General features: G+C 32.3%; 1 protein-coding gene across 1 annotated transcript; it reads left to right on the top strand.

Moving 5' to 3' along the window:
• Positions 1–16,263: 16,263 nt before the first annotated feature.
• On the top strand, positions 16,264–25,267 carry LOC100808261 (DDT domain-containing protein PTM). The gene is made up of 9 exons (XM_003540735.5): positions 16,264–17,623; positions 18,140–18,835; positions 19,010–19,931; positions 20,620–20,905; positions 21,687–21,811; positions 21,935–22,398; positions 22,512–22,540; positions 23,250–23,831; positions 23,913–25,267. Exons 1-9 carry the CDS (start codon positions 16,803–16,805, stop codon positions 24,920–24,922), a joined length of 4,935 nt encoding a protein of 1,644 aa, XP_003540783.1. The 5' UTR covers positions 16,264–16,802; the 3' UTR covers positions 24,923–25,267.
• The last annotated feature ends 55 nt before the right edge of the window (positions 25,268–25,322 follow it).

Below are 25,322 nucleotides of genomic sequence, written 5' to 3'. Positions count from 1 at the left end.
ATCTAAAGAAAGTGAGGAATAGAAACAAAGGAGGATTAATTAATATATATGTAATATTTAATATTATCAAGAAGAAAATGATCTTAAAAAAGTAAAGACCAAATTCTCTATTTTAGATATGTACTAGTATGAACACCGTGCATCACAATTTTAGGAGGTAATTTGGAATAATTTATTATATTGTTAAAAATATTTAATAAGAATATATTGTAACAATACAATAGGACTATAAATATAATAATAGAAAACATAAATAATATATGAATATTATAGAAACTTAAAACATAAAATTGTTATGAAATATAAAATAAATATTATTAAAAAAATTATCCAATGCGTGAAAGACGATTAACCGCGTAACACCTATCAAGTGTCATAAATTATCATCAACCACATAAATTATCTAGCCATTTCATTTATGATACTTTTTCTGATTATTTTTTTATAACTAATTATGAGATGAAAATTCTACAAAAAAAAAAAAAGATTTTCGATGACATTTGATTATATCCCACATTATGGCATCGGATTGGTAGAAAATAAAAAATCAATAAGGTGAATATTTATTTTACTTTTAATTGATATAGGTTTAAAATATGTTAAGGATGAAGAATCTTCATTAATCAACGTTATTCTAGATTGGAGAAAAAATCTCAAGTGACCTTTTTATATTATTTTAATTTACATCATTAACTCAAAGATTAGAAGAAGAATATATAAACTTTCAAAATTCCTGAATACAAATGTTAAGAATAATTTAAATGTGTGAAATGATTTACTAATCAATGAAAGGTAAAAAAAAAAGAAGGAATATATGCATAAGAGGAAATATATATTGTGTTCATCTCAATTTAATGGTTAGTGATAATAAAGATTTTATTAGTCAAATTTGGTTAATAGACACACGATCAATTTCTTTCTATTACAATAACTCCAATATATGATTTTACTCAAGTTAGAATGTAATTAATCCCACTAATTTAAAAGCAATTATAATATATGATTTTAATAATTTCATTAATAAACTCAAGAAATAATGCAAATCAAAATTTAAATATAACATAAAACCAAATTTAGAAGCATTTATTTATATTTTTGTAATATAGATAATAAAATTTATATTACATGTTTTATATCTCTTGAGATAAAGATACAAAGATAAACTTATGGTTCAATCTATGGATACTTCAAATTAAAAGAAAGTTTTTATGCCGAAGATTTTTTAAATGTAGCCTTTATCCTTTTTTGAAATCCTTTTTTTTTTCTTCATGAAATGCATCCAATCACTTTCAAGAGAACGCTCAGTTCGTCTATATATGTCCACCTTCTTCAGTATTTCACACTCGTACAACGAATTGTCATCTTCATCAACTGAGTAAAATAATTTATAAGCATTTGCATGTCATTCTTGACCAAATCTTGTTGTTGGAATTCTATGGCAAGGAAACAAACTAGTATAACAATTACGAATAATGTAATATGTTAATGAAACGTTATAAAAATACTAACATGTGCAACAACAGTCCTAGAAGATAATGTCACTGGAAAAAAAGTCGTCAACACAATCTCTTCTTCGTTTAAATCAAAATAAGATTATCAGTCACTCTTTCTTTTGAATTCATATGGCCTTCAACAGAAGGAAAGGAAAAAAAAAAAAAAAAAAAGACCTATATGGATTGTGCGATAACGCTCTATCTATATATAGTGTGAAGGAATGAGAAAAGATAATCTTAAAGAGGTAAAAAAAAAAACACAATTAATAAAAACATATTTGTTGGATTTTAAAATAAAACCAATCAAAATATGTAAATCAGTATTTGCAAATCACGTCCAATAATGATAATAATGAGTGGAAACCACATATAAAAATTGTATAATAATATTTTGTCTGTATAAAATGATATTTGTATAAAAGTAAATAATAATAAAACATATAATCAAATAAAACATATAATCAAATAAAAAAATAAAATATCAAATATTTAATACTCAATCAGCAAATATTTAAGCGCAAATGAAAGTTATACTAAATTGGTTTGTTGCATGTAGTGAATAGGAAATGGATTCATATAACGTTTGGGAATATGACATAAAACTTAAGAATTCACTATTTCTTAAAAATAGTATTTTTATATAGAGGGATTTTTTTCTCTCTTCTAAACTACTTTTTATGCCAAATTCTAAACATGCAGTGAACTTTTTATATAATGATTGATTGGCTTTTATAGTTGAAATTATTAATTTACTAATGGTAGTTGAAATTAATTGACTCTTATATATATATATATATATATGTATATTAAATTAGATCATAGTAAATTAGGCTTTAAAAAGTATTGATGTAGCATACAATGTTTTAATGTAGTATTTACGTTAATATATATTTTAATTCACAGTATTAATTATAGAAATATTAAAAGTATTAAACAATTAACTTTAATATTTTTACTCAAAATTATATTTATTATATCAAATAAATGCAATTTTTGCTTACTAAATGTATGATGCTCATATGAATTTTTATATATCAAAATTCTACCGATCTTTATCATTATATAAAAAGTTTAGATTATAATCTATATCTATATATTATAAAGAAGGTTTTATATAATTTGTAAGCTGCTACGTGTTCTCCTTTGGCTCATTCTTGAATTAAATGTAATTAAATCAATTCTAATTAATTAATTAAATCAAATCAAATTAATAAATAATAAATAAAGATTTAATCATTGGTTTAATAATTTCATTCTTTCATTCCCACTAATTTAAAAGCAATTATAATATATGATTTTAATAATTTCATTAATAAACTCAAGAAATAATGCAAATCAAAATTTAAATATAACATAAAACCAAATTTAGAAGCATTTATTTATATTTTTGTAATATAGATAATAAAATTTATATTACATGTTTTATATCTCTTGAGATAAAGATACAAAGATAAACTTATGGTTCAATCTATGGATACTTCAAATTAAAAGAAAGTTTTTATGCCGAAGATTTTTTAAATGTAGCCTTTATCCTTTTTTGAAATCCTTTTTTTTTTCTTCATGAAATGCATCCAATCACTTTCAAGAGAACGCTCAGTTCGTCTATATATGTCCACCTTCTTCAGTATTTCACACTCGTACAACGAATTGTCATCTTCATCAACTGAGTAAAATAATTTATAAGCATTTGCATGTCATTCTTGACCAAATCTTGTTGTTGGAATTCTATGGCAAGGAAACAAACTAGTATAACAATTACGAATAATGTAATATGTTAATGAAACGTTATAAAAATACTAACATGTGCAACAACAGTCCTAGAAGATAATGTCACTGGAAAAAAAGTCGTCAACACAATCTCTTCTTCGTTTAAATCAAAATAAGATTTATCAGTCACTCTTTCTTTTGAATTCATATGGCCCTTCAACAGAAGGAAAGGAAAAAAAAAAAAAAAAAAAGACCTATATGGGATTGTGCGATAACGCTCTATCTATATATAGTGTGAAGGAATGAGAAAAAGATAATCTTAAAAGAGGTAAAAAAAAAACACAATTAATAAAAACATATTTTGTTGGATTTTAAAATAAAACCAATCAAAATATGTAAATCAGTATTTGCAAATCACGTCCAATAATGATAATAATGAGTGGAAACCACATATAAAAATTGTATAATAATATTTTGTCTGTATAAAATGATATTTGTATAAAAGTAAATAATAATAAAACATATAATCAAATAAAACATATAATCAAATAAAAAAATAAAATATCAAATATTTAATACTCAATCAGCAAATATTTAAGCGCAAATGAAAGTTATACTAAATTGGTTTGTTGCATGTAGTGAATAGGAAATGGATTCATATAACGTTTGGGAATATGACATAAAACTTAAGAATTCACTATTTCTTAAAAAATAGTATTTTTATATAGAGGGATTTTTTTTCTCTCTTCTAAACTACTTTTTATGCCAAATTCTAAACATGCAGTGAACTTTTTTATATAATGATTGATTGGCTTTTATAGTTGAAATTATTTAATTTACTAATGGTAGTTGAAATTAATTGACTCTTATATATATATATATATATGTATATTAAATTAGATCATAGTAAATTAGGCTTTAAAAGAAGTATTGATGTAGCATACAATGTTTTTAATGTAGTATTTACGTTAATATATATTTTAATTCACAGTATTAATTATAGGAAATATTAAAAGTATTAAACAATTAACTTTAATATTTTTACTCAAAATTATATTTATTATATCAAATAAATGCAATTTTTGCTTACTAAATGTATGAGTGCTCATATGAATTTTTATATATCAAAATTCTACCGATCTTTATCATTATATAAAAAGTTTAGATTATAATCTATATCTATATATTATAAAAGAAGGTTTTATATAATTTGTAAGCTGCTACGTGTTCTCCTTTGGCTCATTCTTGAATTAAATGTAATTAAATCAATTCTAATTAATTAATTAAATCAAATCAAATTAATAAATAATAAATAAAGATTTAATCATTGGTTTAATAATTTCATTCTTTCATTTTTAAATTGCTTTAATTTTTCATTAAATCTTAAATTTTGAATTTTCACTATAATAATAAAAAAAGGTCAAGTAAATAGTGATATCTAGATTAATATGTCATATCACATATCATATACTATACAAAAGACCGTTGCTAACTGTGACTATCAGCACATGTGTCATGTTTTAATAAACGGATGTCAAACTTTTTACATTTCAAATTTAACTCAATAAATAAATTATAATTTGAATTTTGAAATGAAAAAATAATTAATTAATTATTGATTAACAGGATCACAATCTTAATGTTTATAATACATTTAATTGATTTATATTCTCCTTCCACACTTTAATAACCAAATAATAAAATAATATTTTTAATATTTAAATAACTTGAATAATATATTTTAATATTTTAATTCCAAATTTAGCTCAATTAATAAATTATAGTTTGAAGCTTGAAATTAGAAAATAATTAATTAGTTATTGGTTAACAAATCACAATCTTAATATTTATAACACATTTAATTGATTTATTTTTCTCCTTCCAGACTTTAATAATAAAATTTTAAATATTTAAATAACTTGCACAATATATATTTTAATATTTAATAAAATTATTTTTAAAATCAACTGATATTAATGATTTGAATATTTAAAATAATATTTTAATTATTATTATTATTATATTTGTAATTTAAATATTTGATATTTAATTTGATTCAATTATATATTTTATTATTAGTTAATTTTATATAAATATCATTTTATATAGATAAAACATTATTATACAATTTTATACGTGATTTCCACTCATTATTATCATTATTGGACGTGATTTGCAAATACCGATTTATATATTCTGATTGGTTTCATTTTAAAATCCAACAAAATCTGTTTTTATTAATTTTATTTTATAATTTGAAATTAAATAATTAATTATTGGTTAACACAATCACAATCTGAGTATTTACAACACGTTTACTTGATTTATTTTTCTCCTTCCAGACTTCAATAACCAAATTATAAAATAGTATTTTAAATATTTAAATAACTTGCACAATATATATTTTGATATTTTAATAAATTTATTTTTTAAAATTAACTGGTATTAATAATTTGATTATTTAAAACAATATTTTAGTTTTATTATTATTATTATATTTGTAATTTAAATATTTGATATTTTATTTTTTTATTTGAAGTGGCCATAAATGGATTAATACTCAATCAGCAAATATTTAAGCGCAAATGAAAGTTATACTAAAGGAAGCAGGGTCTTATACTAATGCATGTAGTAGCTATAAATGGATCCATTGACTGTCACACTAAAGGAAGCAAGGTCTTAGACAAGGGGATCCTCTCTCCCCTTATCTGTTTGTGCTTTGTTTGAAGTACTTTTCCAGAGATATGAGCAGCCTCAAGGATGATGCCAATTTTAAATTTCATCCCAACTGTGCAGGTATTCAGCTATCTCATTTGGCTTTTGCAAATGATATTATGCTTCTATCTAGAGGAGACATCCCTTATGTGTCAACTATGTTTGCCAAACTTCAGCACTTCTGTAGGATTTCAGGGCTTTCCATCAGCTCTGATAAATCTGCCATATACTCAGCCAGTATTAGGCCTCATGAGCTTTCTCATATTCAGCCGCTTATTGGATTTAGCTTGGGTGACTTCCCTTTTAGATACTTGGGTGTTCCCCTTTTATCATCTAGATTAAATGTATGTCACTTTGCTCCCTTGCTTTCCAAGATTACTGGCTTGATTCAGGGATGGAGCAGGAAGTCTTTATCTTATGCAGGTAAGCTAGAGTTGATCAGAGCAGTTATTCAAGGAATTATGAATTTCTGGATGGGGATTTTTCCTTTGCCTCAATTTGTTCTGGACCGGATCAACGCTTCATGCCGTAATTTTCTATGGGGCAAAGCGGATATTGGCAAAAACAAGCCCTTAGTTGCTTGGTCAGTAATTTGTTCTCCGAAAAAAAAGGGGGGTTTAGGCCTTTTTAATCTCAAGGACTAGAACCTTGCGCTTCTTTCCCGTATCCTGTGGGACTTTCATTGTAAGAAAGATTCTCTATGGGTTCGGTGGGTTCACCATTACTATTTCAGAGGGAGCGATGTGTGGAATTACAATACTTCTTCATCAGATTCAGTTTTGATAAAGAAAATCATTCAAATAAGGGACTTTATTATCTCCAAAGAGTTAAGTACGGAAGAGGCCAAAAAGAGGATTCAATCTTGGAGCACCAATGAACAATTGCTTGTTGGCAAAGTCTATGAATAATTAGAGGTGTCAAGCCTGCTATTAGTTGGTGTTCTGTTATATGGAACCCAACAATCCCCCTAAGATGTCTTTCATTCTATGACTTGCTAAAAGGAACGCCTGCTTACTCTTGACAAAGTGCTTTTTTGAACAAGGGTTCCCTCTGCCCTTTATGTTCAAATGAGGCTGAGTCAAATGCTCATTTGTTATTTTCTTGCAGGAAATCTCTCCAAATTTGGGCTCACATTCGTGATTTGGCTCCTTTCCGTAGACGTTTCACTTCTTTGCAACGCATTACTAACTCTTTAATTAGGGGCAGATCCACATCAGGTTTAAGGAAAATTTCGTTGCTGGCTATAGCAATTACAATTACTGCATCTGGTTGTCTAGGAACAAGCTGATTTTTGAAGATTATCAATTTTATGTAATAGAGGTTATTAGCAAGATTAATTTCTTATGTATAGACAAGCGCACCTGTTGCATTTGTTTTAGCATCTTGATCTAGGCTTCTTGTATTAGGGAGACTTTTGCTTTTCTCTAACTGCGGGGTATGTCCCGTTTATTGCTGTATCATTTTGGGTTTAATATAATTTACATTCCCCCCCCCCCCTCCCCCCAAAAAAAAAGACTAGGGACTAAATTAGAAGAATATCTTCTAGGCCAAAATTTAGTCTTGTACCCGCAACCAATATGGCAAAAAGGAAGAAAAAAAAGTGATTAAAAATCCCAATATAATACATTTTATTAATAGCTAATTTGCAAGTTATCTAGGATCAATTAAGTCCATTTAATTTCTAAAGCCTAAATTAAATTAAGTTAACTTTCATTATCCTTATATTCAACATTGTTACGAATGTGGGTTTGAGTCTAATTCAATTTTACTAAATCAATTTATAAGATGAGGATTACTTTTCACTTATATACTCTATCTCGATATTATATTTAACCAATATAAGACTTCAACACACTGCCTTTTGTTCACAACTATTCGCCACAATATGGGACTTCAACACACTTTTATTTACTCACAACTACCACAACCACAACTAAGGTGACTAAGACCGACTCCAATTAAGGTGGCTTTTCAACACTCTCCCTCACACTCAAGGCTATTCGCCTAGAGTGTGATAAGTACAAAAACCCACCAACGGATTTAAGATAGGCTCTAATACCATTTGAAGAATTTTTGTAGAGATATATATTTGTAAAAGAAGGATATCTTCAATATTTTATTCATCTTCATTACAAGTTTTATGGACAAACTTGAAAGTCTCCTTCATAGGACTCCTATCTCATCTACAATGATTGGGTGGGGTGATTCTTTTCTCTAAAAAACAATTCTTTGTAAACTTAACATCCTAATGATAATATCTTTAAATCTAAACAATATCCTAAAGATAATATCTTTTAAATCTATGCAATATCTAGAGATTTGAAATGAGAAATTTGAATTATTTCCCAACAATCTTTCCCTCTATTAAAATTTCCAAATTTCATCTTTATGAGTACTAGATGGTCTCAATTTGTGAGCTATCAACTCTGATGCCACTCGATTGCAAGATTGGACATAGAGGGTGGCACAATAGGCTAATACCATCTTAATTAGAAATGAGTTATGGGTCTAACTTAATACTACAACACCGACTTGTAAGGTGAAGGTTGTCCTTCACTTATATACATTATTTTTGCCTTATCACTGGCCGATGTGGGATCTCCAACAACACACTTTAATAACCAAATAATAAAATAATATTTTTAATATTTAAATAACTTGAATAATATATATTTTAATATTTTAATTCCAAATTTAGCTCAATTAATAAATTATAGTTTGAAGCTTGAAATTAGAAAATAATTAATTAGTTATTGGTTAACAAATCACAATCTTAATATTTATAACACATTTAATTGATTTATTTTTCTCCTTCCAGACTTTAATAATAAAATTTTAAATATTTAAATAACTTGCACAATATATATTTTAATATTTTAATAAAATTATTTTTAAAATCAACTGATATTAATGATTTGAATATTTAAAATAATATTTTAATTATTATTATTATTATATTTGTAATTTAAATATTTGATATTTAATTTGATTCAATTATATATTTTATTATTAGTTAATTTTATATAAATATCATTTTATATAGATAAAACATTATTATACAATTTTATACGTGATTTCCACTCATTATTATCATTATTGGACGTGATTTGCAAATACCGATTTATATATTCTGATTGGTTTCATTTTAAAATCCAACAAAATCTGTTTTTATTAATTTTATTTTTATAATTTGAAATTAAATAATTAATTATTGGTTAACACAATCACAATCTGAGTATTTACAACACGTTTACTTGATTTATTTTTCTCCTTCCAGACTTCAATAACCAAATTATAAAATAGTATTTTAAATATTTAAATAACTTGCACAATATATATTTTGATATTTTAATAAATTATTTTTAAATTAACTGTATTAATATTATTATTTTATATTTTATTAAATTTATATAGTATTATAATTATAATATATTTGAATAAATATTTATTTTATTTTTTTATTTGAAGTGGCCATAAATGGATTAATACTCAATCAGCAAATATTTAAGCGCAAATGAAAGTTATACTAAAGGAAGCAGGGTCTTATACTAATGCATGTAGTAGCTATAAATGGATCCATTTATGTCCACTAAAGGGCAAGGTCTTAGACAAGGGGATCCTCTCTCCCCTTATCTGTTTGTGCTTTGTTTGGAGTACTTTTCCAGAGATATGAGCAGCCTCAAGGATGATACCAATTTTAAATTTCATCCCAACTGTGCAGGTATTCAGCTATCTCATTTGGCTTTTGCAATGATATTATGCTTCTATCTAGAGGAGACATCTCTTATGTGTCAACTATGTTTGCCAAGCTTCAACACTTCTGTAGGGTTTCAGGCTTTCCATCAGCTCTGATAAATTTGCATATACTCAGCCGGTATTAGGTCTCATGAGCTTTCTCATATTCAGCAACTTATGGATTTAGCTTGGGTGACTTTCTTTTAGATACTTGGGTGCTCCCCTTTTATCATCTAGATTAAATGTATGTCACTATGCTCCCTTGCTTTCCAAGATTACTGGCCTGATTCAGGGATGGAGCAAGAAGTCTTTATCTTATGCAGGTAAGTTAGAGTTGATCACAGCAGTTATTCAAGGAATTATGAATTTCTGGATGGGGATTTTTCCTTTGCCTCAATTTGTTCTGGACCGGATCAACGCTTTGTGCCGTAATTTTTTGTGGGGCAAAGCGGATATTGGCAAAAACAAGCCTTAGTTGCTTGGTCAGTAGTTTGTTCTTCGAAAAAAAAGGGAGTTTAGGCCTTTTTAATCTCAAGGACTAGAACCTTGCGCTTCTTTCCCGTATCCTGTGGGACTTTCATTGTAAGAAAGATTCTCTATGGGTTCGGTGGGTTCACCATTACTATTTCAGAGGGAGCGATGTGTGGAATTACAATACTTCTTCATCAGATTCAGTTTTGATAAAGAAAATCATTCAAATAAGGGACTTTATTATCTCCAAAGAGTAAGTACGAAGAGGCAAAAAGAGGATTCAATCTTGGAGCACCAATGAACAATTGCTTGTTGGCAAAGTCTATGAATAATTAGAGGTGTCAAGCCTGCTGTTAGTTGGTGTTCTGTTATATGGAACCCAACAATCCCCCCTAAGATGTCTTTCATTCTATGACTTGCTAAAAGGAATGCTGCTTACTCTTGACAAAGTGCTTTTTGAACAAGGGTTCCCTCTGCCCTTTATGTTCAAATGAGCTGAGTCAAATGCTCATTTGTTATTTTCTTGCAGAAAATCTCTCCAATTTGGGCTCACATTCGTGATTTGGCTCCTTTCCGTAGGCGTTTCACTTCTTTGCACGCATTACTGACTCTTTAATTAGGGGCAGATCCACATCAGGTGTTCAAGGAAAATTTCGTTGCCTGGCTATAGCAATTACAATCTACTGCATCTGGTTGTCTAGGAACAAGCTGATTTTTGAAGATTATCAATTTTATGTAATAGAGGTTATTAGCAAGATTAAATTTCTTATGTATAGACAAGCGCACCTGTTGCATTTGTTTTAGCATCTTGATCTAGGTCTTCTTGTATTAGGAGACTTTTGCTTTTCTCTAACTGTGGGGTATGTCCCGTTTATTGCTGTATCATTTTGGGTTTAATATAATTTACATTTTCCCCCAAAAAAAAGACTAGGGACTAAATTAGAAGAATATCTTCTAGGCCAAAATTTAGTCTTGTACCCGCAACCAATATGGCAAAAAGGAAGAAAAAAAAAGTGATTAAAAATCCCAATATAATACATTTTAGCTTAATAGCTAATTTGCAAGTTATCTAGGATCAATTAAGTCCATTTAATTTCTAAAGCCTAAATTAAATTAAGTTAACTTTCATTATCCTTATATTCAACATTGTTACGAATGTGGGTTTGAGTCTAATTCAATTTTACTAAATCAATTTATAAGATGAGGATTACTTTTCACTTATATACTCTATCTCGATATTATATTTAACCAATATAAGACTTCAACACACTGCCTTTTGTTCACAACTATTCGCCACAATATGGGACTTCAACACACTTTTATTTACTCACAACTACCACAACCACAACTAAGGTGACTAAGACCGACTCCAATTAAGGTGGCTTTTCAACACTCTCCCTCACACTCAAGGCTATTCGCCTAGAGTGTGATAAGTACAAAAACCCACCAACGGATTTAAGATAGGCTCTAATACCATTTGAAGAATTTTTGTAGAGATATATATTTGTAAAAGAAGGATATCTTCAATATTTTATTCATCTTCATTACAAGTTTTATGGACAAACTTGAAAGTCTCCTTCATAGGACTCCTATCTCATCTACAATGATTGGGTGGGGTGATTCTTTTCTCTAAAAAACAATTCTTTGTAAACTTAACATCCTAATGATAATATCTTTAAATCTAAACAATATCCTAAAGATAATATCTTTTAAATCTATGCAATATCTAGAGATTTGAAATGAGAAATTTGAATTATTTCCCAACAATCTTTCCCTCTATTAAAATTTCCAAATTTCATCTTTATGAGTACTAGATGGTCTCAATTTGTGAGCTATCAACTCTGATGCCACTCGATTGCAAGATTGGACATAGAGGGTGGCACAATAGGCTAATACCATCTTAATTAGAAATGAGTTATGGGTCTAACTTAATACTACAACACCGACTTGTAAGGTGAAGGTTGTCCTTCACTTATATACATTATTTTTGCCTTATCACTGGCCGATGTGGGATCTCCAACAAACATGTTCCTAAAATATGTTCCATCAAGTTTGCTTTGAAGTTGTTGATGACTATATCTTTGACAAGTAAGTGTTCTCCTTAGTAGGTATATTACAAAATTAATTTTTGTCATTCCCATCAATAAGAAAGGCATGATTCTTGTTCTAAAAGCAGTTAACTTCTTTGGAAAATTCATATAGCAATTAATTGTCACCCACTATTCATTTTTGTTAAATAATACATTGTCGCCTACTATTTGATCCAAAATCTTCTCTAAATTCCTTGTCCCATTTTTTTCTTTTTAGTTCACTTGCTAGTTTCAAGACTATTTAAGAGATGCCCTTTCAGGTTTGTAACTCCTCATTTTTCTGATTCATTTCCCTCAAATAACACTTCCCACCCATTAGTGCCTCTACCTTGGATTTCACTATTTGCTCATCACTGTTAATTTGAGACTTAGCCTTGGATCTCACTCATTTCTCCTTTATCTCCTTAAAGCAAATGAAGAAAAAAAGGTTAACTTATTATATATGACTTTTTTTATCCATTACTCAAGTGAATAAGGTATCATTGAATACAAATAAACATCAAATGATGAGCATCTTGTATGTATGGGTTTCTTGTTTGATTATGATTTAACCATGTTTAGGTTTACTTGTTTAAGTTTGTTTTTTATTTTAGTTTTTTTAATCTTTTATCTAAGGTTAAACCTAAACTTTCTTACTTTTTCTTTTAATTCTATTTATTTTGGGCCGAAGTTCAGTCCTATACTCATTACCAATAAGGTCTAGTTAGGGAAAACAATGATTAAAAAGCCCAACTCAATATCTTTTAGCATAATAAATGATCATTTGGGCAATTAGGTTTACATTCTCTAAATATATCATTCTCATTTCCTCTTCTTTCTTGTATCTCCGCCGATTCCATAACCATTCGAGAAATGCATTTTCTTGTTCCCAATTCCTCCATTGTCTGGTTTTCTTCTTTTGATCCCACTCTCCACCCATCAATGTTACTACCTTGGATCACTATACGCCCATCCCAACTAACTCAAGATTCTATCTTGTATCTTGTTCATTTATCCTATCTCCTATTACTTGAAGCAAGCGAAACAAAAAAATTAGGTTATTGGAGATGGTTTCTTTCCGATCCATTACTCAGGTGAGTGAAATATCATTGAATACAAATATTGGATACTATGATGTATGTCCTGTATTTATACAGGTGTGTGTATGTGTTTTCACATTTAATTATGTTTAGATTTTTTTTTTCATTTTGATTTATGATTTTTTTTATCCAGGATCAAACATAATTTTTTTGTTATTTTCCTGTTGATTTTGTTCATTGCGGCTAAGGGTGTTAAAATATAATCCAATCCAAAAAAACAATAACAAAAACTTATTTTTTAAAAAAAGCTTGACACAAGCCATTTTTTATGGGATTTGTTTGGATGATTTTTTTGTCTAATCAATTGGTTCGGTTCAATTTTCAATTAGTGTTTCCAAACTGAATCATACCAATAATAATAAAATTTGTGATTGCTCACAAAAAATGTGGTTCTCAAATGTTTACATAAAGATTTTCTTGAGGTATATGTGTATAGGCCCTTACCAAGATTTTTCTCCCTTACATTGTTTGATTTGTTTTGTTTTCCTATCAATTATGGTTATATATTCAAGTGTTCCTTTTTTTGTTTGTTAGAATCTAATTATTTAATTGTTAGTTTTTTTTGAAATGGGTGTTTAAATTCACATGATTAAGACACATGTTATGTCATGTTTGTTATGTTGTATATGATTATTAGATGTAGTTAAATAGTTTAAACCTTGTTGTTTTATTTTTTTTATTTTTGTCTTACATCTTTTGCTTTTTCTCATGTATGGATTTAGAAAAATTATAGTCAGATGATTCTATGACTAAAAGTTACCATGCTATGAATTTAGTATTTAGAGTTAAAGACATCCATTATTAGGATACTAAAATGCCTGCTTGTATAAGGATGCGTTAGTAAAAACTAAAGCATGCAATCAAATTCAAACCACACTTTATTGGATCAGGTCAGATAAAGTTTTTTTAGAAAATCATCAAAATCCGTTTTTGCCTCTAAACAATGTTGTTTAAGGTTTTGGGAGTAAATTTGTGATTTCTTCTTCATTTTCTAATAAAGTTTTTTTGGTAAAATAATAAGTGTGACTTATTTATTACTCATCGTGAATTTCTTTATTTTAGGGGAGGGGTTGAGTATTTATATGTGCAATATAAATTACTTAGTTCATAAAATATAATATTATTTTAAATAAATATCATCTTGTTTTCTTCTATGATGACCATTGTGCTATAACATTTTCATAGTTGGCCATTTTCCAATATTAGTAACTATGAATATGATAATGCCATAAAGTGTAAACAAGTTACTCATGCAAACAATCCCTACAACAATATAGGAATAAATATAAGTAGATGAGGCATTTTGAAGCAAGCTTTGAACCCTCCGATGAGATAACTTCAAGATGATGTTGCGACACTCTCATGAAGGAAACATGAATGACATCAAATAAGGTGTTTGCAATGCAACCATTAACAAAACCAATGAACTCATCCAGAGTTAACAACATTAGAAACAAACAAATGTTGAATGATCTTAGAAATTCATATATGTCAAAAAGGTGTGAGACACACTACTTTGGAATACCAATGGTTCCAAACGATGACAACAATTCTATTGGCAACAATGCCTCCAAGTCAATCCTAGACTTGTGATCTCTCGAGCCTGAGTCACTCGATGATTCATCCTCCATATCACCATCATTCTCCTTTCCTCCATCATTCTCAACCACTGACCCACCTTTTAATCAAGTCACTCCAACTAGTGATTCCTCCTTCCTCCCTTCATCATTGTCTTACTCTGATTTGACCTTTACACTACTCCTTGCCTTTAATTTCTCTAATCCGACCCTCTTTTGTGCCAAGTCTTTGTAAAATCCATCATCCTTTATGAGTATGGTGGGGACCTCTGCGCTGTCTAAGTCCTTAAAATCATCACCCTCGTAACTAACCCTACAAATTGCATATGAAAAACACAACTTTCCCGAGAAACACTCAATTTCTAGGAAAATTCTTTAACACATACTTTCCAACAATCGTCATCCTTTAACCCTATTGTTGGTCGCTTCACCTCATTCTCATTCTCATCCTCCTCTCTTCTTCGCTTCCTTGGGCAGCTCCTCAATCGAGCAATTGATAGTTTCATTGTTCAATTGATAGTAGAATTGGAACCTTGAGATAGATCCTTGGTAGAAAGTGGCATTCATTTTTGTTTCCTAACCAACTTTTTATTGGAAAGTTAGGATTTAAGCAGATCTAGCAAAAACATGTAAATAGAGCAAATGTATTAGAGAAATGAGAGTGAAAATGGAAAATGAGATGTGGATTGGATAGAAATTGGAGAATAAAAAAGATGGAGAAACAATTAGTGAGAGATTGGAAAAGAAGGGAAAACAAGTAGCATACCTTTTGATAGGTAAGAATGGAAGTTGATGACGACTAATTTGAAGATGATGAATGTTTGAGAATAAGAAGGTGCGAGAGGGGGAATAAATGAAAAGGAAAAACCTACATGAGTGCAAAAGTAGAGTGAACAATGGGTTTGTTTATTTTTTTTGTTTTCTTTATCTGTAAAAAATTTAAGACATGTACTAAATGGTTTACAACAACTCATACATTTTGTTCAACCTGAGTTAGACTCCATTGGTGACAATGGATTTGTTTTAATGAGTAAAGTGAACAATGAGTTTGTTTTTTGTTTTTTTGTTTTCTATATCTATAGGAATTAAAGACAGGAATAAAAAACTTTATTAGAATAAGATTGATTAAATCCAATTTTTAAAATAATTGTTGATAATAAAAATAATTTCTTGCTTAAGGACAATTTTTACAGGTAAAATATCTCTAATCATTTTCACTCTTTTATTCATGGTTGATAAAGGGAGAAAAAAAGGGAGGGAACCATTTTAAATCTTGTGTTTCCCGGCATAATGGTTACAAATTAATTTTTTTATCATTCAAACTAAAATTTCTTGATTTTGGTTTGAGTGAACAACAATGTTTAAAACGAGTGTGCACTGCAGTGACGTCGATTTCCTTACATGCAGCGAGTGACACGGAGATGACTCAGGTGTGCGCCAACTCGGACGAGACGAGTCAACACACCCTCCGACTCGTCCAAGTACACATATGAACAACGTAACTCGGTAACTGAGTCTCTGAACAAACAAAACCAAACTAAATCCCATTGTTCTTCATTCCATACTCTGCATCTCTTCACTAGGGTTGTTATCTCTTTCCTTTTCTGCCTCTTTCGCATCTTTTTATACCCAATAATCACACTCTTCACTCATCTTCAATAATCCCTTTTGAACCCTAGCAGCAGAGGTTTGTTCGTTCTTCTCTGTTTCCCCTTTTCCAATTAATTTCTCGCAAATCATTTCTCCATTTTTCCCAATTCCCAATTTCCGTTCACTCCACTCCTAGATTTCCATTTCCTCTGTCATTTTCCCCTCACCGTTTTGCAGGATCCGATTGAACCCTAGCTTTCTAATCGAAAGTTTGCTAGGAAAAAAATAAAATTAAAATCAGAGGCACTTTCTGTGGAGGATCTATCCTAGGGTTCTAATTGTAGAATGGAACCGCCGGCTGCTCGACCGAGGGGTCGACCGAGGAAACGAAGAAGAAAGGAGGAGGAGGAGAATGAGGCCGAAGCAAAAAGGCAGGCTATGGGAACGCGAGCCATAGCTTTGGTAGGGAGGTACGTGCTCAAGGATTTTCCCGGAAACGGAATTTTTCTCGGGAAAGTGGTGTACTATGAGTGCGGATTGTACCGGGTGAGTTACGAGGATGGCGATTTTGAGGATCTCGACAGTGGAGAGGTGCGCACCATTCTCGTGAAAGATGATGAGGAGTTTGATAAAGACTTCGCCCGGAGGAGGGCCGCGTTGGAGAAATTGGTGGCGAAGAAGAATAGTGTAAAGGCCAAAGATGTTTCGGAGAGCCGTGGTGAAGGGAGGGAGGAGCAATCGGCCGTTGGGGAGGCTGAATTGAAAGGTGGGTTGGTGTTGGAGAAAAATGAAGGAGAAGGGAACGAAAATGATATGGAGGATGATTCTTCCAGTGACTCAAGCTTCGGGGAAATCGAGTCTGGGACTACTGATGCAGAGTTACTGCCGCCTATGCCGCTGCCGCCGGAGTTGCCCTCGTCGTCCGGCACCATTGGTGTACCGGAGGAGTCTGTATCCCATTTGTTTGCTGTATACGGATTCCTCAGATCATTCAGCACCCAGTTATTTCTTATGCCATTCACACTGGACGAGTTTGTGGGTGCTGTAAATTGTCGTGTTCCAAACACGGTGTTCGATGCCGTTCACCTTTCCTTGATGAAAGTGTTGCGGAGGCATCTGGAAGCCCTCTCATCGGAGGGCTCAGAGATTGCTTCCAAATGTCTCAGGTAATATCTATTCCTTCAATCCGCGATAGCAACTCTGTCAGCTATTGCAGCCACCAACCATGGGTTTCATGGTTGCGTCCTGCATCCTGTATTCCTGTTGTCATCGGCGAGTCTGTGACCAATTGGACTTTTTAGTTAATACTATGCCAATTTTTATGCTCTTTTAGTTTTATTTGGGTACAACTTAAATTTTTATAAATATAATTGATGTAAATCATTTTTCAATTAAATATATCATATATAATTGATATGGGGATTATTGGCTTTCCACCATTTTCTGCGACAACATTGTTTTAGGGGTAAGAATGGGGTTTTGAAGCCTATATGGTTATATGTTGATGATTTTGCTGTTATAGCATGCTAAAGGTCTCTATTGTAACTGCAATGGCTGCTATTGAAAATCAGTCTTTTGTTTGAATACCTAGGGCTACTCTGCTATTTCGCAATAGCACCGCTACAGCATGCCATTGACTACCATTATTTTATTAATAAGATATTTTGTTTGATGTATAACAGGTGCTATGATTGGAGCTTGCTGGATTCATTGACTTGGCCAGTTTTTGCAATTCAGTATTTAGTAGTCAGTGGACACACAACTGCTCATGAATGGCGAGGATTTTACAAAGAAGTTTCCACCGATGAATATTATTTGTTGCCTGTGAGTAGGAAGTTGATGATATTGCAAATTCTCTGTGATAATGCTCTGGAATCTGAGGAGATTGTAATGGAAATGAACATTCGGAGGGAATCAGAGGTTGGGATGGATTATGATGGAGAGGATATCCTTCCTTCAGAAGTTGGGCTTAGAAGAGTCCAGCCAAGATATGCCAATACTCCAGCTTCTGAGGATAAAGAAGCTACAAAGTTTGTTTCAGCTTCAAATGCTGTGAACCAACCTGGGAGCTCTATTTCATATTCCAGAGATACAGAAGGCACTGAAGATGGTGATGTTGATAGAAATGGAGATGAATGTCGCCTTTGTGGAATGGATGGGATCCTGCTTTGTTGTGATGGGTGTCCCTCTGCTTATCATTCAAGGTGTATTGGTGTGTTGAAAAATCATATACCAGAAGGGCCATGGTATTGTCCCGAGTGCAAAATCAATATGATGGGGCCAACCATTGCAAAGGGAACATCACTTCGAGGGGCGGAAATATTTGGAAAGGATTTGTATGGGCAACTCTTCATGGGTACCTGCGAACACTTACTTGTGTATGTTCAGCATCTTCATACTTTCATTTATTATTGTGATGCTGGATCAGTAGGTAGTATTTCTGAAGTTAATGAAATTTGAAGTTCAGTTCGAAAATCCTTAGACTCGAATTTGGGCTTAATCTTTTTTTTATGCACTTTATCCTTATGATCTTTTATTGTGGTTTATTGTAGGCTGAATATTGGGAATGATGAGTTTTGTCATAGATATTACAATCTGAATGACATTCCCAAGGTTCTCAAAGTGCTTTATGGATCCACGGAGCACAGGGCTATATATCATGATATTTGCATGGCTGTGCTTCAATATTGCAATATTCCAGAAAGTACTTTATTATTTCCTCCTTTGGGTGAAACCCCTCTAAGTCCTGCTACTCAATGCAATGGCAACGGTAGCAGCAACGAGTGCCCTTCTTCCAAGTGCTCTTTGGTAAATGGTCAAATTGGTAACTATGACCATGCAAATGATACAGTAAATCTTTCTTCCCAAACCAAAGAAAGCACACAAGCAGGTTTTGAAAAGTGTGAACGCAATGTAACCAATGATCCTGCATACATGGGTTTCTCCTATAAGCCTTTGTTGTACATTAATCACTATGCTCATGGTGATTTTGCTGCATCAGCAGCTGCTAAATTTGCCCTTCTTTCCTCAGAGGAATCTAGATCAGAGGGCCATGTGTCAGACAATCAGAGGAAAACTGCATCTGGAAACACTTACTTGCAAGCAAAAGCATTCTCACTAACAGCTTCGCGTTTCTTTTGGCCAAGTTCTGAAAAGAAGCCTGTGGAAGTTCCAAGAGAAAGGTGTGGCTGGTGCTTTTCTTGTAAAGCCCCTGCTTCAAGCAAGAGAGGATGCATGTTAAATCATGCAGCTCTAAGTGCCACAAAAAGTGCTGTAAAAATGCTTGCTGGTTTTTCTCCTATAAGAAGTGGAGAGGCAATACTTCCTAGTATTGCAACTTACATTATATACATGGAGGAATGTCTACGTGGTTTAGTAGTTGGGCCCTTCCTAAGTGCAAGCTATAGAAGGCAATGGCGTAAGCAAGTGGAACAGGCACCAACATTTAGTGCTATCAAACCACTTTTACTTAAAGTAAGTGATTATTAAATTTTTAATTTGTTCTATTGCTATATTTTAGTTTTTGCAAATAGTTCATTTGTTGTTGAAGGCACACATTATCATTTAGCTAGTTTTGCATTTGTTATTTTGACTTATCTAGTCTCCCATGTAAAATATACTTCCTGCAACAGTTGATGCTGATTCAATGAGCGAAAAGATGCTGAATGGCTTTATGGATGATTTCTATGACTGCTTTTCTTTGTTTTATGAATTTAGGGCTTTATACAGATCTGTATCTCTTTTTGTTATGAAATTCAGCACTGGCACCAGGGACTATATCACTCGTGAAGTAGTTATTTAAGGATGCCTTTTACCATTGATTGCCTTGCTGCTTCAAGTAACTTTATGTACTTGAGTAGATCTTGTATAACATGTTTGGGGCTGTATTCAATTACTAAATGTGGGCATACATATTAGGGTGGTTGTGTTGATATGATGTATTAGTTTTACATTACTTTGTAGCTTTTGGATTGTTGACAGTCAACTTGGTTGCTTTAAATAGTTTATGCTGATGTTGCTGCCTGTCACTGTGATCCTTTTCCAGAATGGTATATTATCTTGCCTGTATTGGGAATATCTCATGATGACATTTCTTGCATGTGCCATATGAGCAACTTTGTTAACCCTTCATTTTCCAATAGCTAATAAATTTTCATTTCAGCTTGAGGAGAACATTCGAACGATTGTTTTTTGTGGGGACTGGGTTAAGCTGATGGATGATTGGTTGGTTGAATTTTCCATGGTACAAAGTGCCTCATCTACTCTTGGAACAGCACAGAAACGTGCACCAAGTGGTAGGCGTTACAAGAAGCGGTTAGCTAATGATGAAGCTACAGCTGATGGTTGCCCTGAAAACTTTGTGTGGTGGCGTGGTGGCAAATTCACCAAATTTATATTCCAGAAAGCAGTCTTGCCAAAATCCATGGTCAGGAAAGCAGCACGTCAAGGTAATTTATTTTTAACCACACACATTATACCAGAATATAGAAAAGAGAGAATAGAAATGAAGTCAAAATGAAACTTCTATTGAATAGCAGAATAAGGTTCTCCCTTCTAACCAGAATTAGCAAGAGTTCAGTAATGAAGGTGAAAAAATAGACTAGGCCTCTCTTTGCCCTGGAATTTTGAGAGTCCTGGCTCTCCCCCTTAACTTCCCAAATGCACACAATACCCTTACACCTGGTCCTCTCTTCCCTTTTTATACAAGCCAACCCTCATTCCTGTGTAATTAACAGAATATGTTATAACTAACAGATTCTCAACTAACTGATCAACTTGCTTGTTAAATGATCTTCCAATTTCTTCCTTCAAACATCCATTTTCCTAATTAATTTTTTGGGGTTGGGTGGGGTCTAAGTTCAGCTTGACTTGATTTGAATTATGTTTTTCTTTAATTTATTGTTTTGTGAACTAATTAATTATAAGATTTATTGCAACATTATATTTTTTAATTGAAATATTACATTACGTGCATATGTTAGTTGAGATGACTAGTTAGCTTTCAAGCTGAATATTGGGTGTTCAAGATATATCTGAGTGTTCAACATACAATAGACTCACCTGATATGATCAAGGTTTGGATCAAGTTAGGTTGAGTCAGTCTACAAAGCATATTGAATGTTTCAATTTGATTGTCTCCCCTGCTTTCCTGAACACTAGTATTTGTGAATTCTTTTCTGCTTAAATTATTAGGGAATAAAAACATGTTCTGTTTATTGTGGGGTACAGGTGGTTCAAGAAAAATTTCTGGCATTTTTTATGCTGATGGCTCTGAAATTCCCAAGAGAAGTAGACAACTTGTTTGGAGAGTTGCAGTTCAAATGAGTAGGAATGCATCACAGCTGGCACTTCAGGTTCCCTATTTTCATCGAGTTATATTTCAAGCATTACCTATAACTTTGTTTGGCTGTAAGCATATTGGATCTTGCAAGCTTGGTGACTTGGTGACTTGGTGAATATTTGATTATTTGCATCAGGTCAGGTACCTAGATTTTTATCTCAGATGGAGTGATCTGATTCGTCCTGAGCAGAACATCCAGGATGGGAAAGGTCAAGAGACTGAAGCTTCTGCTTTCAGAAATGCAAATATTTGTGACAATAAACTTGTAGAGGGGAAAAGTTGTTATGGAATAGCTTTTGGGAGCCAAAAACATCTTCCTTCTCGGGTGATGAAAAATGTTGTTCAAGTGGAGCAAGATCCAGAAGGAAAGGAAAAGTATTGGTTTTTTGAAACACGTATTCCATTATATTTGATAAAAGAGTATGAAGAAGGTAATGGAAATATGCCATGTAATGAGGAGCACTTGAATACTGCATCTGAGTTGCTGCACAGAAGGCGGTTGAAGGCTATCTGCAAGGACATATTTTTTTACCTAACATGCAAGAGAGATAACTTGGATGTGGTGTCATGTTCTGTATGTCAGATGGGTGTTTTAATTCGGTAATAATCCTAGCTTGATTACTCTTTCATTCATCTCTTTTTTCCCCCTTCCCAGTTTGCTCTTTGCACCTGTTTTCTTTGAAGATCATAATTCCTATCTGCTTTGATTTCAGGGATGCTCACAAGTGCAATGCATGCCAAGGTACTCATGATTCTTTATTTTGCTGTCCTAAGTTTCCAAGATAATCTTGAAATGTGAATGTTGTTTAGTTTCTTATATAATGACTTGTATATAATATATAAGTATATAATATTGAATTAATAAAATTTTTCATACTTGGAATATAGACCTTTTTTAGATTACTACCTAACATTCATTTTTTATCAACGAAGTACTTGAAAAAATTTTCAGTTTTATTTTACTACTTGCCGTTAGTCACCTTCCGTTAAGTGATTATGCGGCAGACGGAGTGTCACATCATCATGCCTTGTCACAGACACTTCATTGTCACGTCATTGAGGGTGATAACGTGACAATGAGGTGTCCATGGCAAGGGGTGATGTTGTGACATTTTGTCTGTCACGTCATTACTTAACGAAAGACTACTAACGACAGGTAGTAAATGAAACTAATTTTTTTTTCAGATACATAGTTGAAAAAAAATGAATGTTAGGTAGTAATATGAAAACGCCTTATATTACAGGTATGAAAAATTTAATTAAGCCTATAATATTTCTATATAATTAACAGTTAGACACAAACAATACTTTGTATTGATGTTTGAAATTTAAAATCCAAGACTAAAATCTGCTGGTTGATGTGAAAGATTAGAGGATGTGGTTATGATATCTTTAGCTTTTATATTATTCTTGTTCATAAATGTATCTTATTTTAATATTTTGTTCCTTAGGTTATTGTCACGAGGGCTGTTCAACAAGATCAACAGTCTCGGCAAATGAAGTTGAGTACTTGACTACATGCAAGCAATGCTACCATGCCAGATTACTTGCTCAGAAAGAGAATACTAATGAATCTCCAACCAGTCCATTACTCCTACAAGGACGAGAGAATAACTCTGGGACATTTTTGAATGGATCAAGGCCTAAATCTCATGATCAAGTACTGAAATCTTCCAGGACAAAGGCTAATAATCCCAACGTGAAACAAGTTACTCCTGTGACGGCTTTGAAAGGAACAAAGGCTAAATATTATGAACAAGAACCGACTTCTACCAGGACAAAGGATAATAATCATTTTGGCACGCCTCAAGTTGCTTCTGAGGCCACTTTGACAGGAAAAAAACCTCGCAAAAATTGTTCTTGGGGTATTATATGGCAAAAGAAAAATAATGAAGATACAGACAATGATTTCTGGCTCAGAAACATACTTTTGAAAGGGGGTTCAAACATGCCACAGTTAAAACCTGTTTGTCACTTGTGTCGGAAGCCATATATGTCTGATCTGACGTATATTTGCTGTGAGACATGCCGAAGTAAGTTTTTCTGTAGTGAATAATTGATAAAATGTTAAAGGTGATTATATTCATTTATCTGATGTGTTTGTTTTTTCACAGATTGGTATCACGCTGAAGCTGTTGAACTTGAAGAATCCAAAATTTCTAGTGTGTTGGGCTTCAAATGTTGCAAGTGTCGAAGGATAAAATCACCTGTTTGTCCATACTCTGATTTGAAGCCTAAGAGACAAGAGGGCAAGAAGTCACGCACAAGGACTAAAAAGAAAGAGCATTCTGGAGCAGACTCCGATTCTGGAGCAATCTATTATGATATGAGAGATTGTGAAGTTGCTACTCCTGTCTTTCATGTAGAGGATGATCCCAGTCATGTCTTTCCTGTAGAGGGTGATCCTACTCACGTCTTTCCTGTAGAGGATGATCCTCTTCTTTTCTCTCTTTCGAGTGTTGAGCTGCTAACAGAACCTAAGATGGAAGGGGATGTTGAGTGGAACAGTGTCCCTGGGCCAGGGCTTCGGAAATTGCCAGTGAGAAGGAATGTTAAGCATGAAGGGGATGGTGATGTTTCTTTTGGAGGTATGCCTGCAGATGTATCTCCACCTTTAGAATATGCCTCTGCTGTTGACTTTGACAACAAGCTGCTGAATGACTCTGATAATGTAAACTATGATGATTACATGGATTTTGAACCCAATACCTATTTCTCTCTAACGGAACTGCTGCAGCCAGATGATGGTAGTCAGTTTGAGGGTGTTGATGTGTCTGCGGACTTGTCGGGATATTTGGAAAATTCTAGTACCCTTATTCCTGAAGAACGTGGAGATGATAAAACAGAACCTGCATTTTCCTTGCAAGACACCGGCGGGGACTTGTCAGGATATTTGGAAAATTCTATTACATTTATTCCTGAAGAATGTGGAGATGTTATGACAGAACCTACATTTTCCTTGCAAGACACTGGCTTTAGTTGTATGAAATGTTCACAAATGGAACCGGCCCCTGATCTCTTTTGTGAGATTTGTGGGATTTTGATTCACAGCCAATGTTCGCCTTGGGTTGAAATACCATCTAGGCTTGGAAGTTGGAGGTGTGGGAATTGCCGGGATTGGTAATAGGCTGATTTTGCTAGTTCTCTTGGTGGCGGCGTTGAGTCCTCTGGAGAAGTAATTTTGTAATATAATCAATCATGCAAGCTGGTTGCAATTAGCTCACCATGGATGAATTGAATTCTTAGCTCTGCGACCTTGGGGGCAAATGATGAGTGATCAGAGATGTTTTTCAACCTGCAGTCGACGGTTTTCGTTGATGCTATGGAATCATGGGATATCGGCTGATTTTGTTCCCTAATTAGTCAGTCCACAGAAACAGAAATTTGCTCTGGTGTCAGAGATAAGCAATATTTTTTTTACAATGCTTCTCTGATGCATTATTTGTATAGATTAAAAATTAAAAATTCACATTTGTTTTTGAGTTCGGTCAAAATTAAGAAACTGCACTCAATTTAAAGCTCTT

Source organism: Glycine max, chromosome 12, assembly GCF_000004515.6.
Source record: "Glycine max cultivar Williams 82 chromosome 12, Glycine_max_v4.0, whole genome shotgun sequence".
Lineage (NCBI taxonomy): Eukaryota > Viridiplantae > Streptophyta > Magnoliopsida > Fabales > Fabaceae > Glycine > Glycine max.
This window is presented reverse-complemented; position numbering and strand designations above follow the sequence as displayed.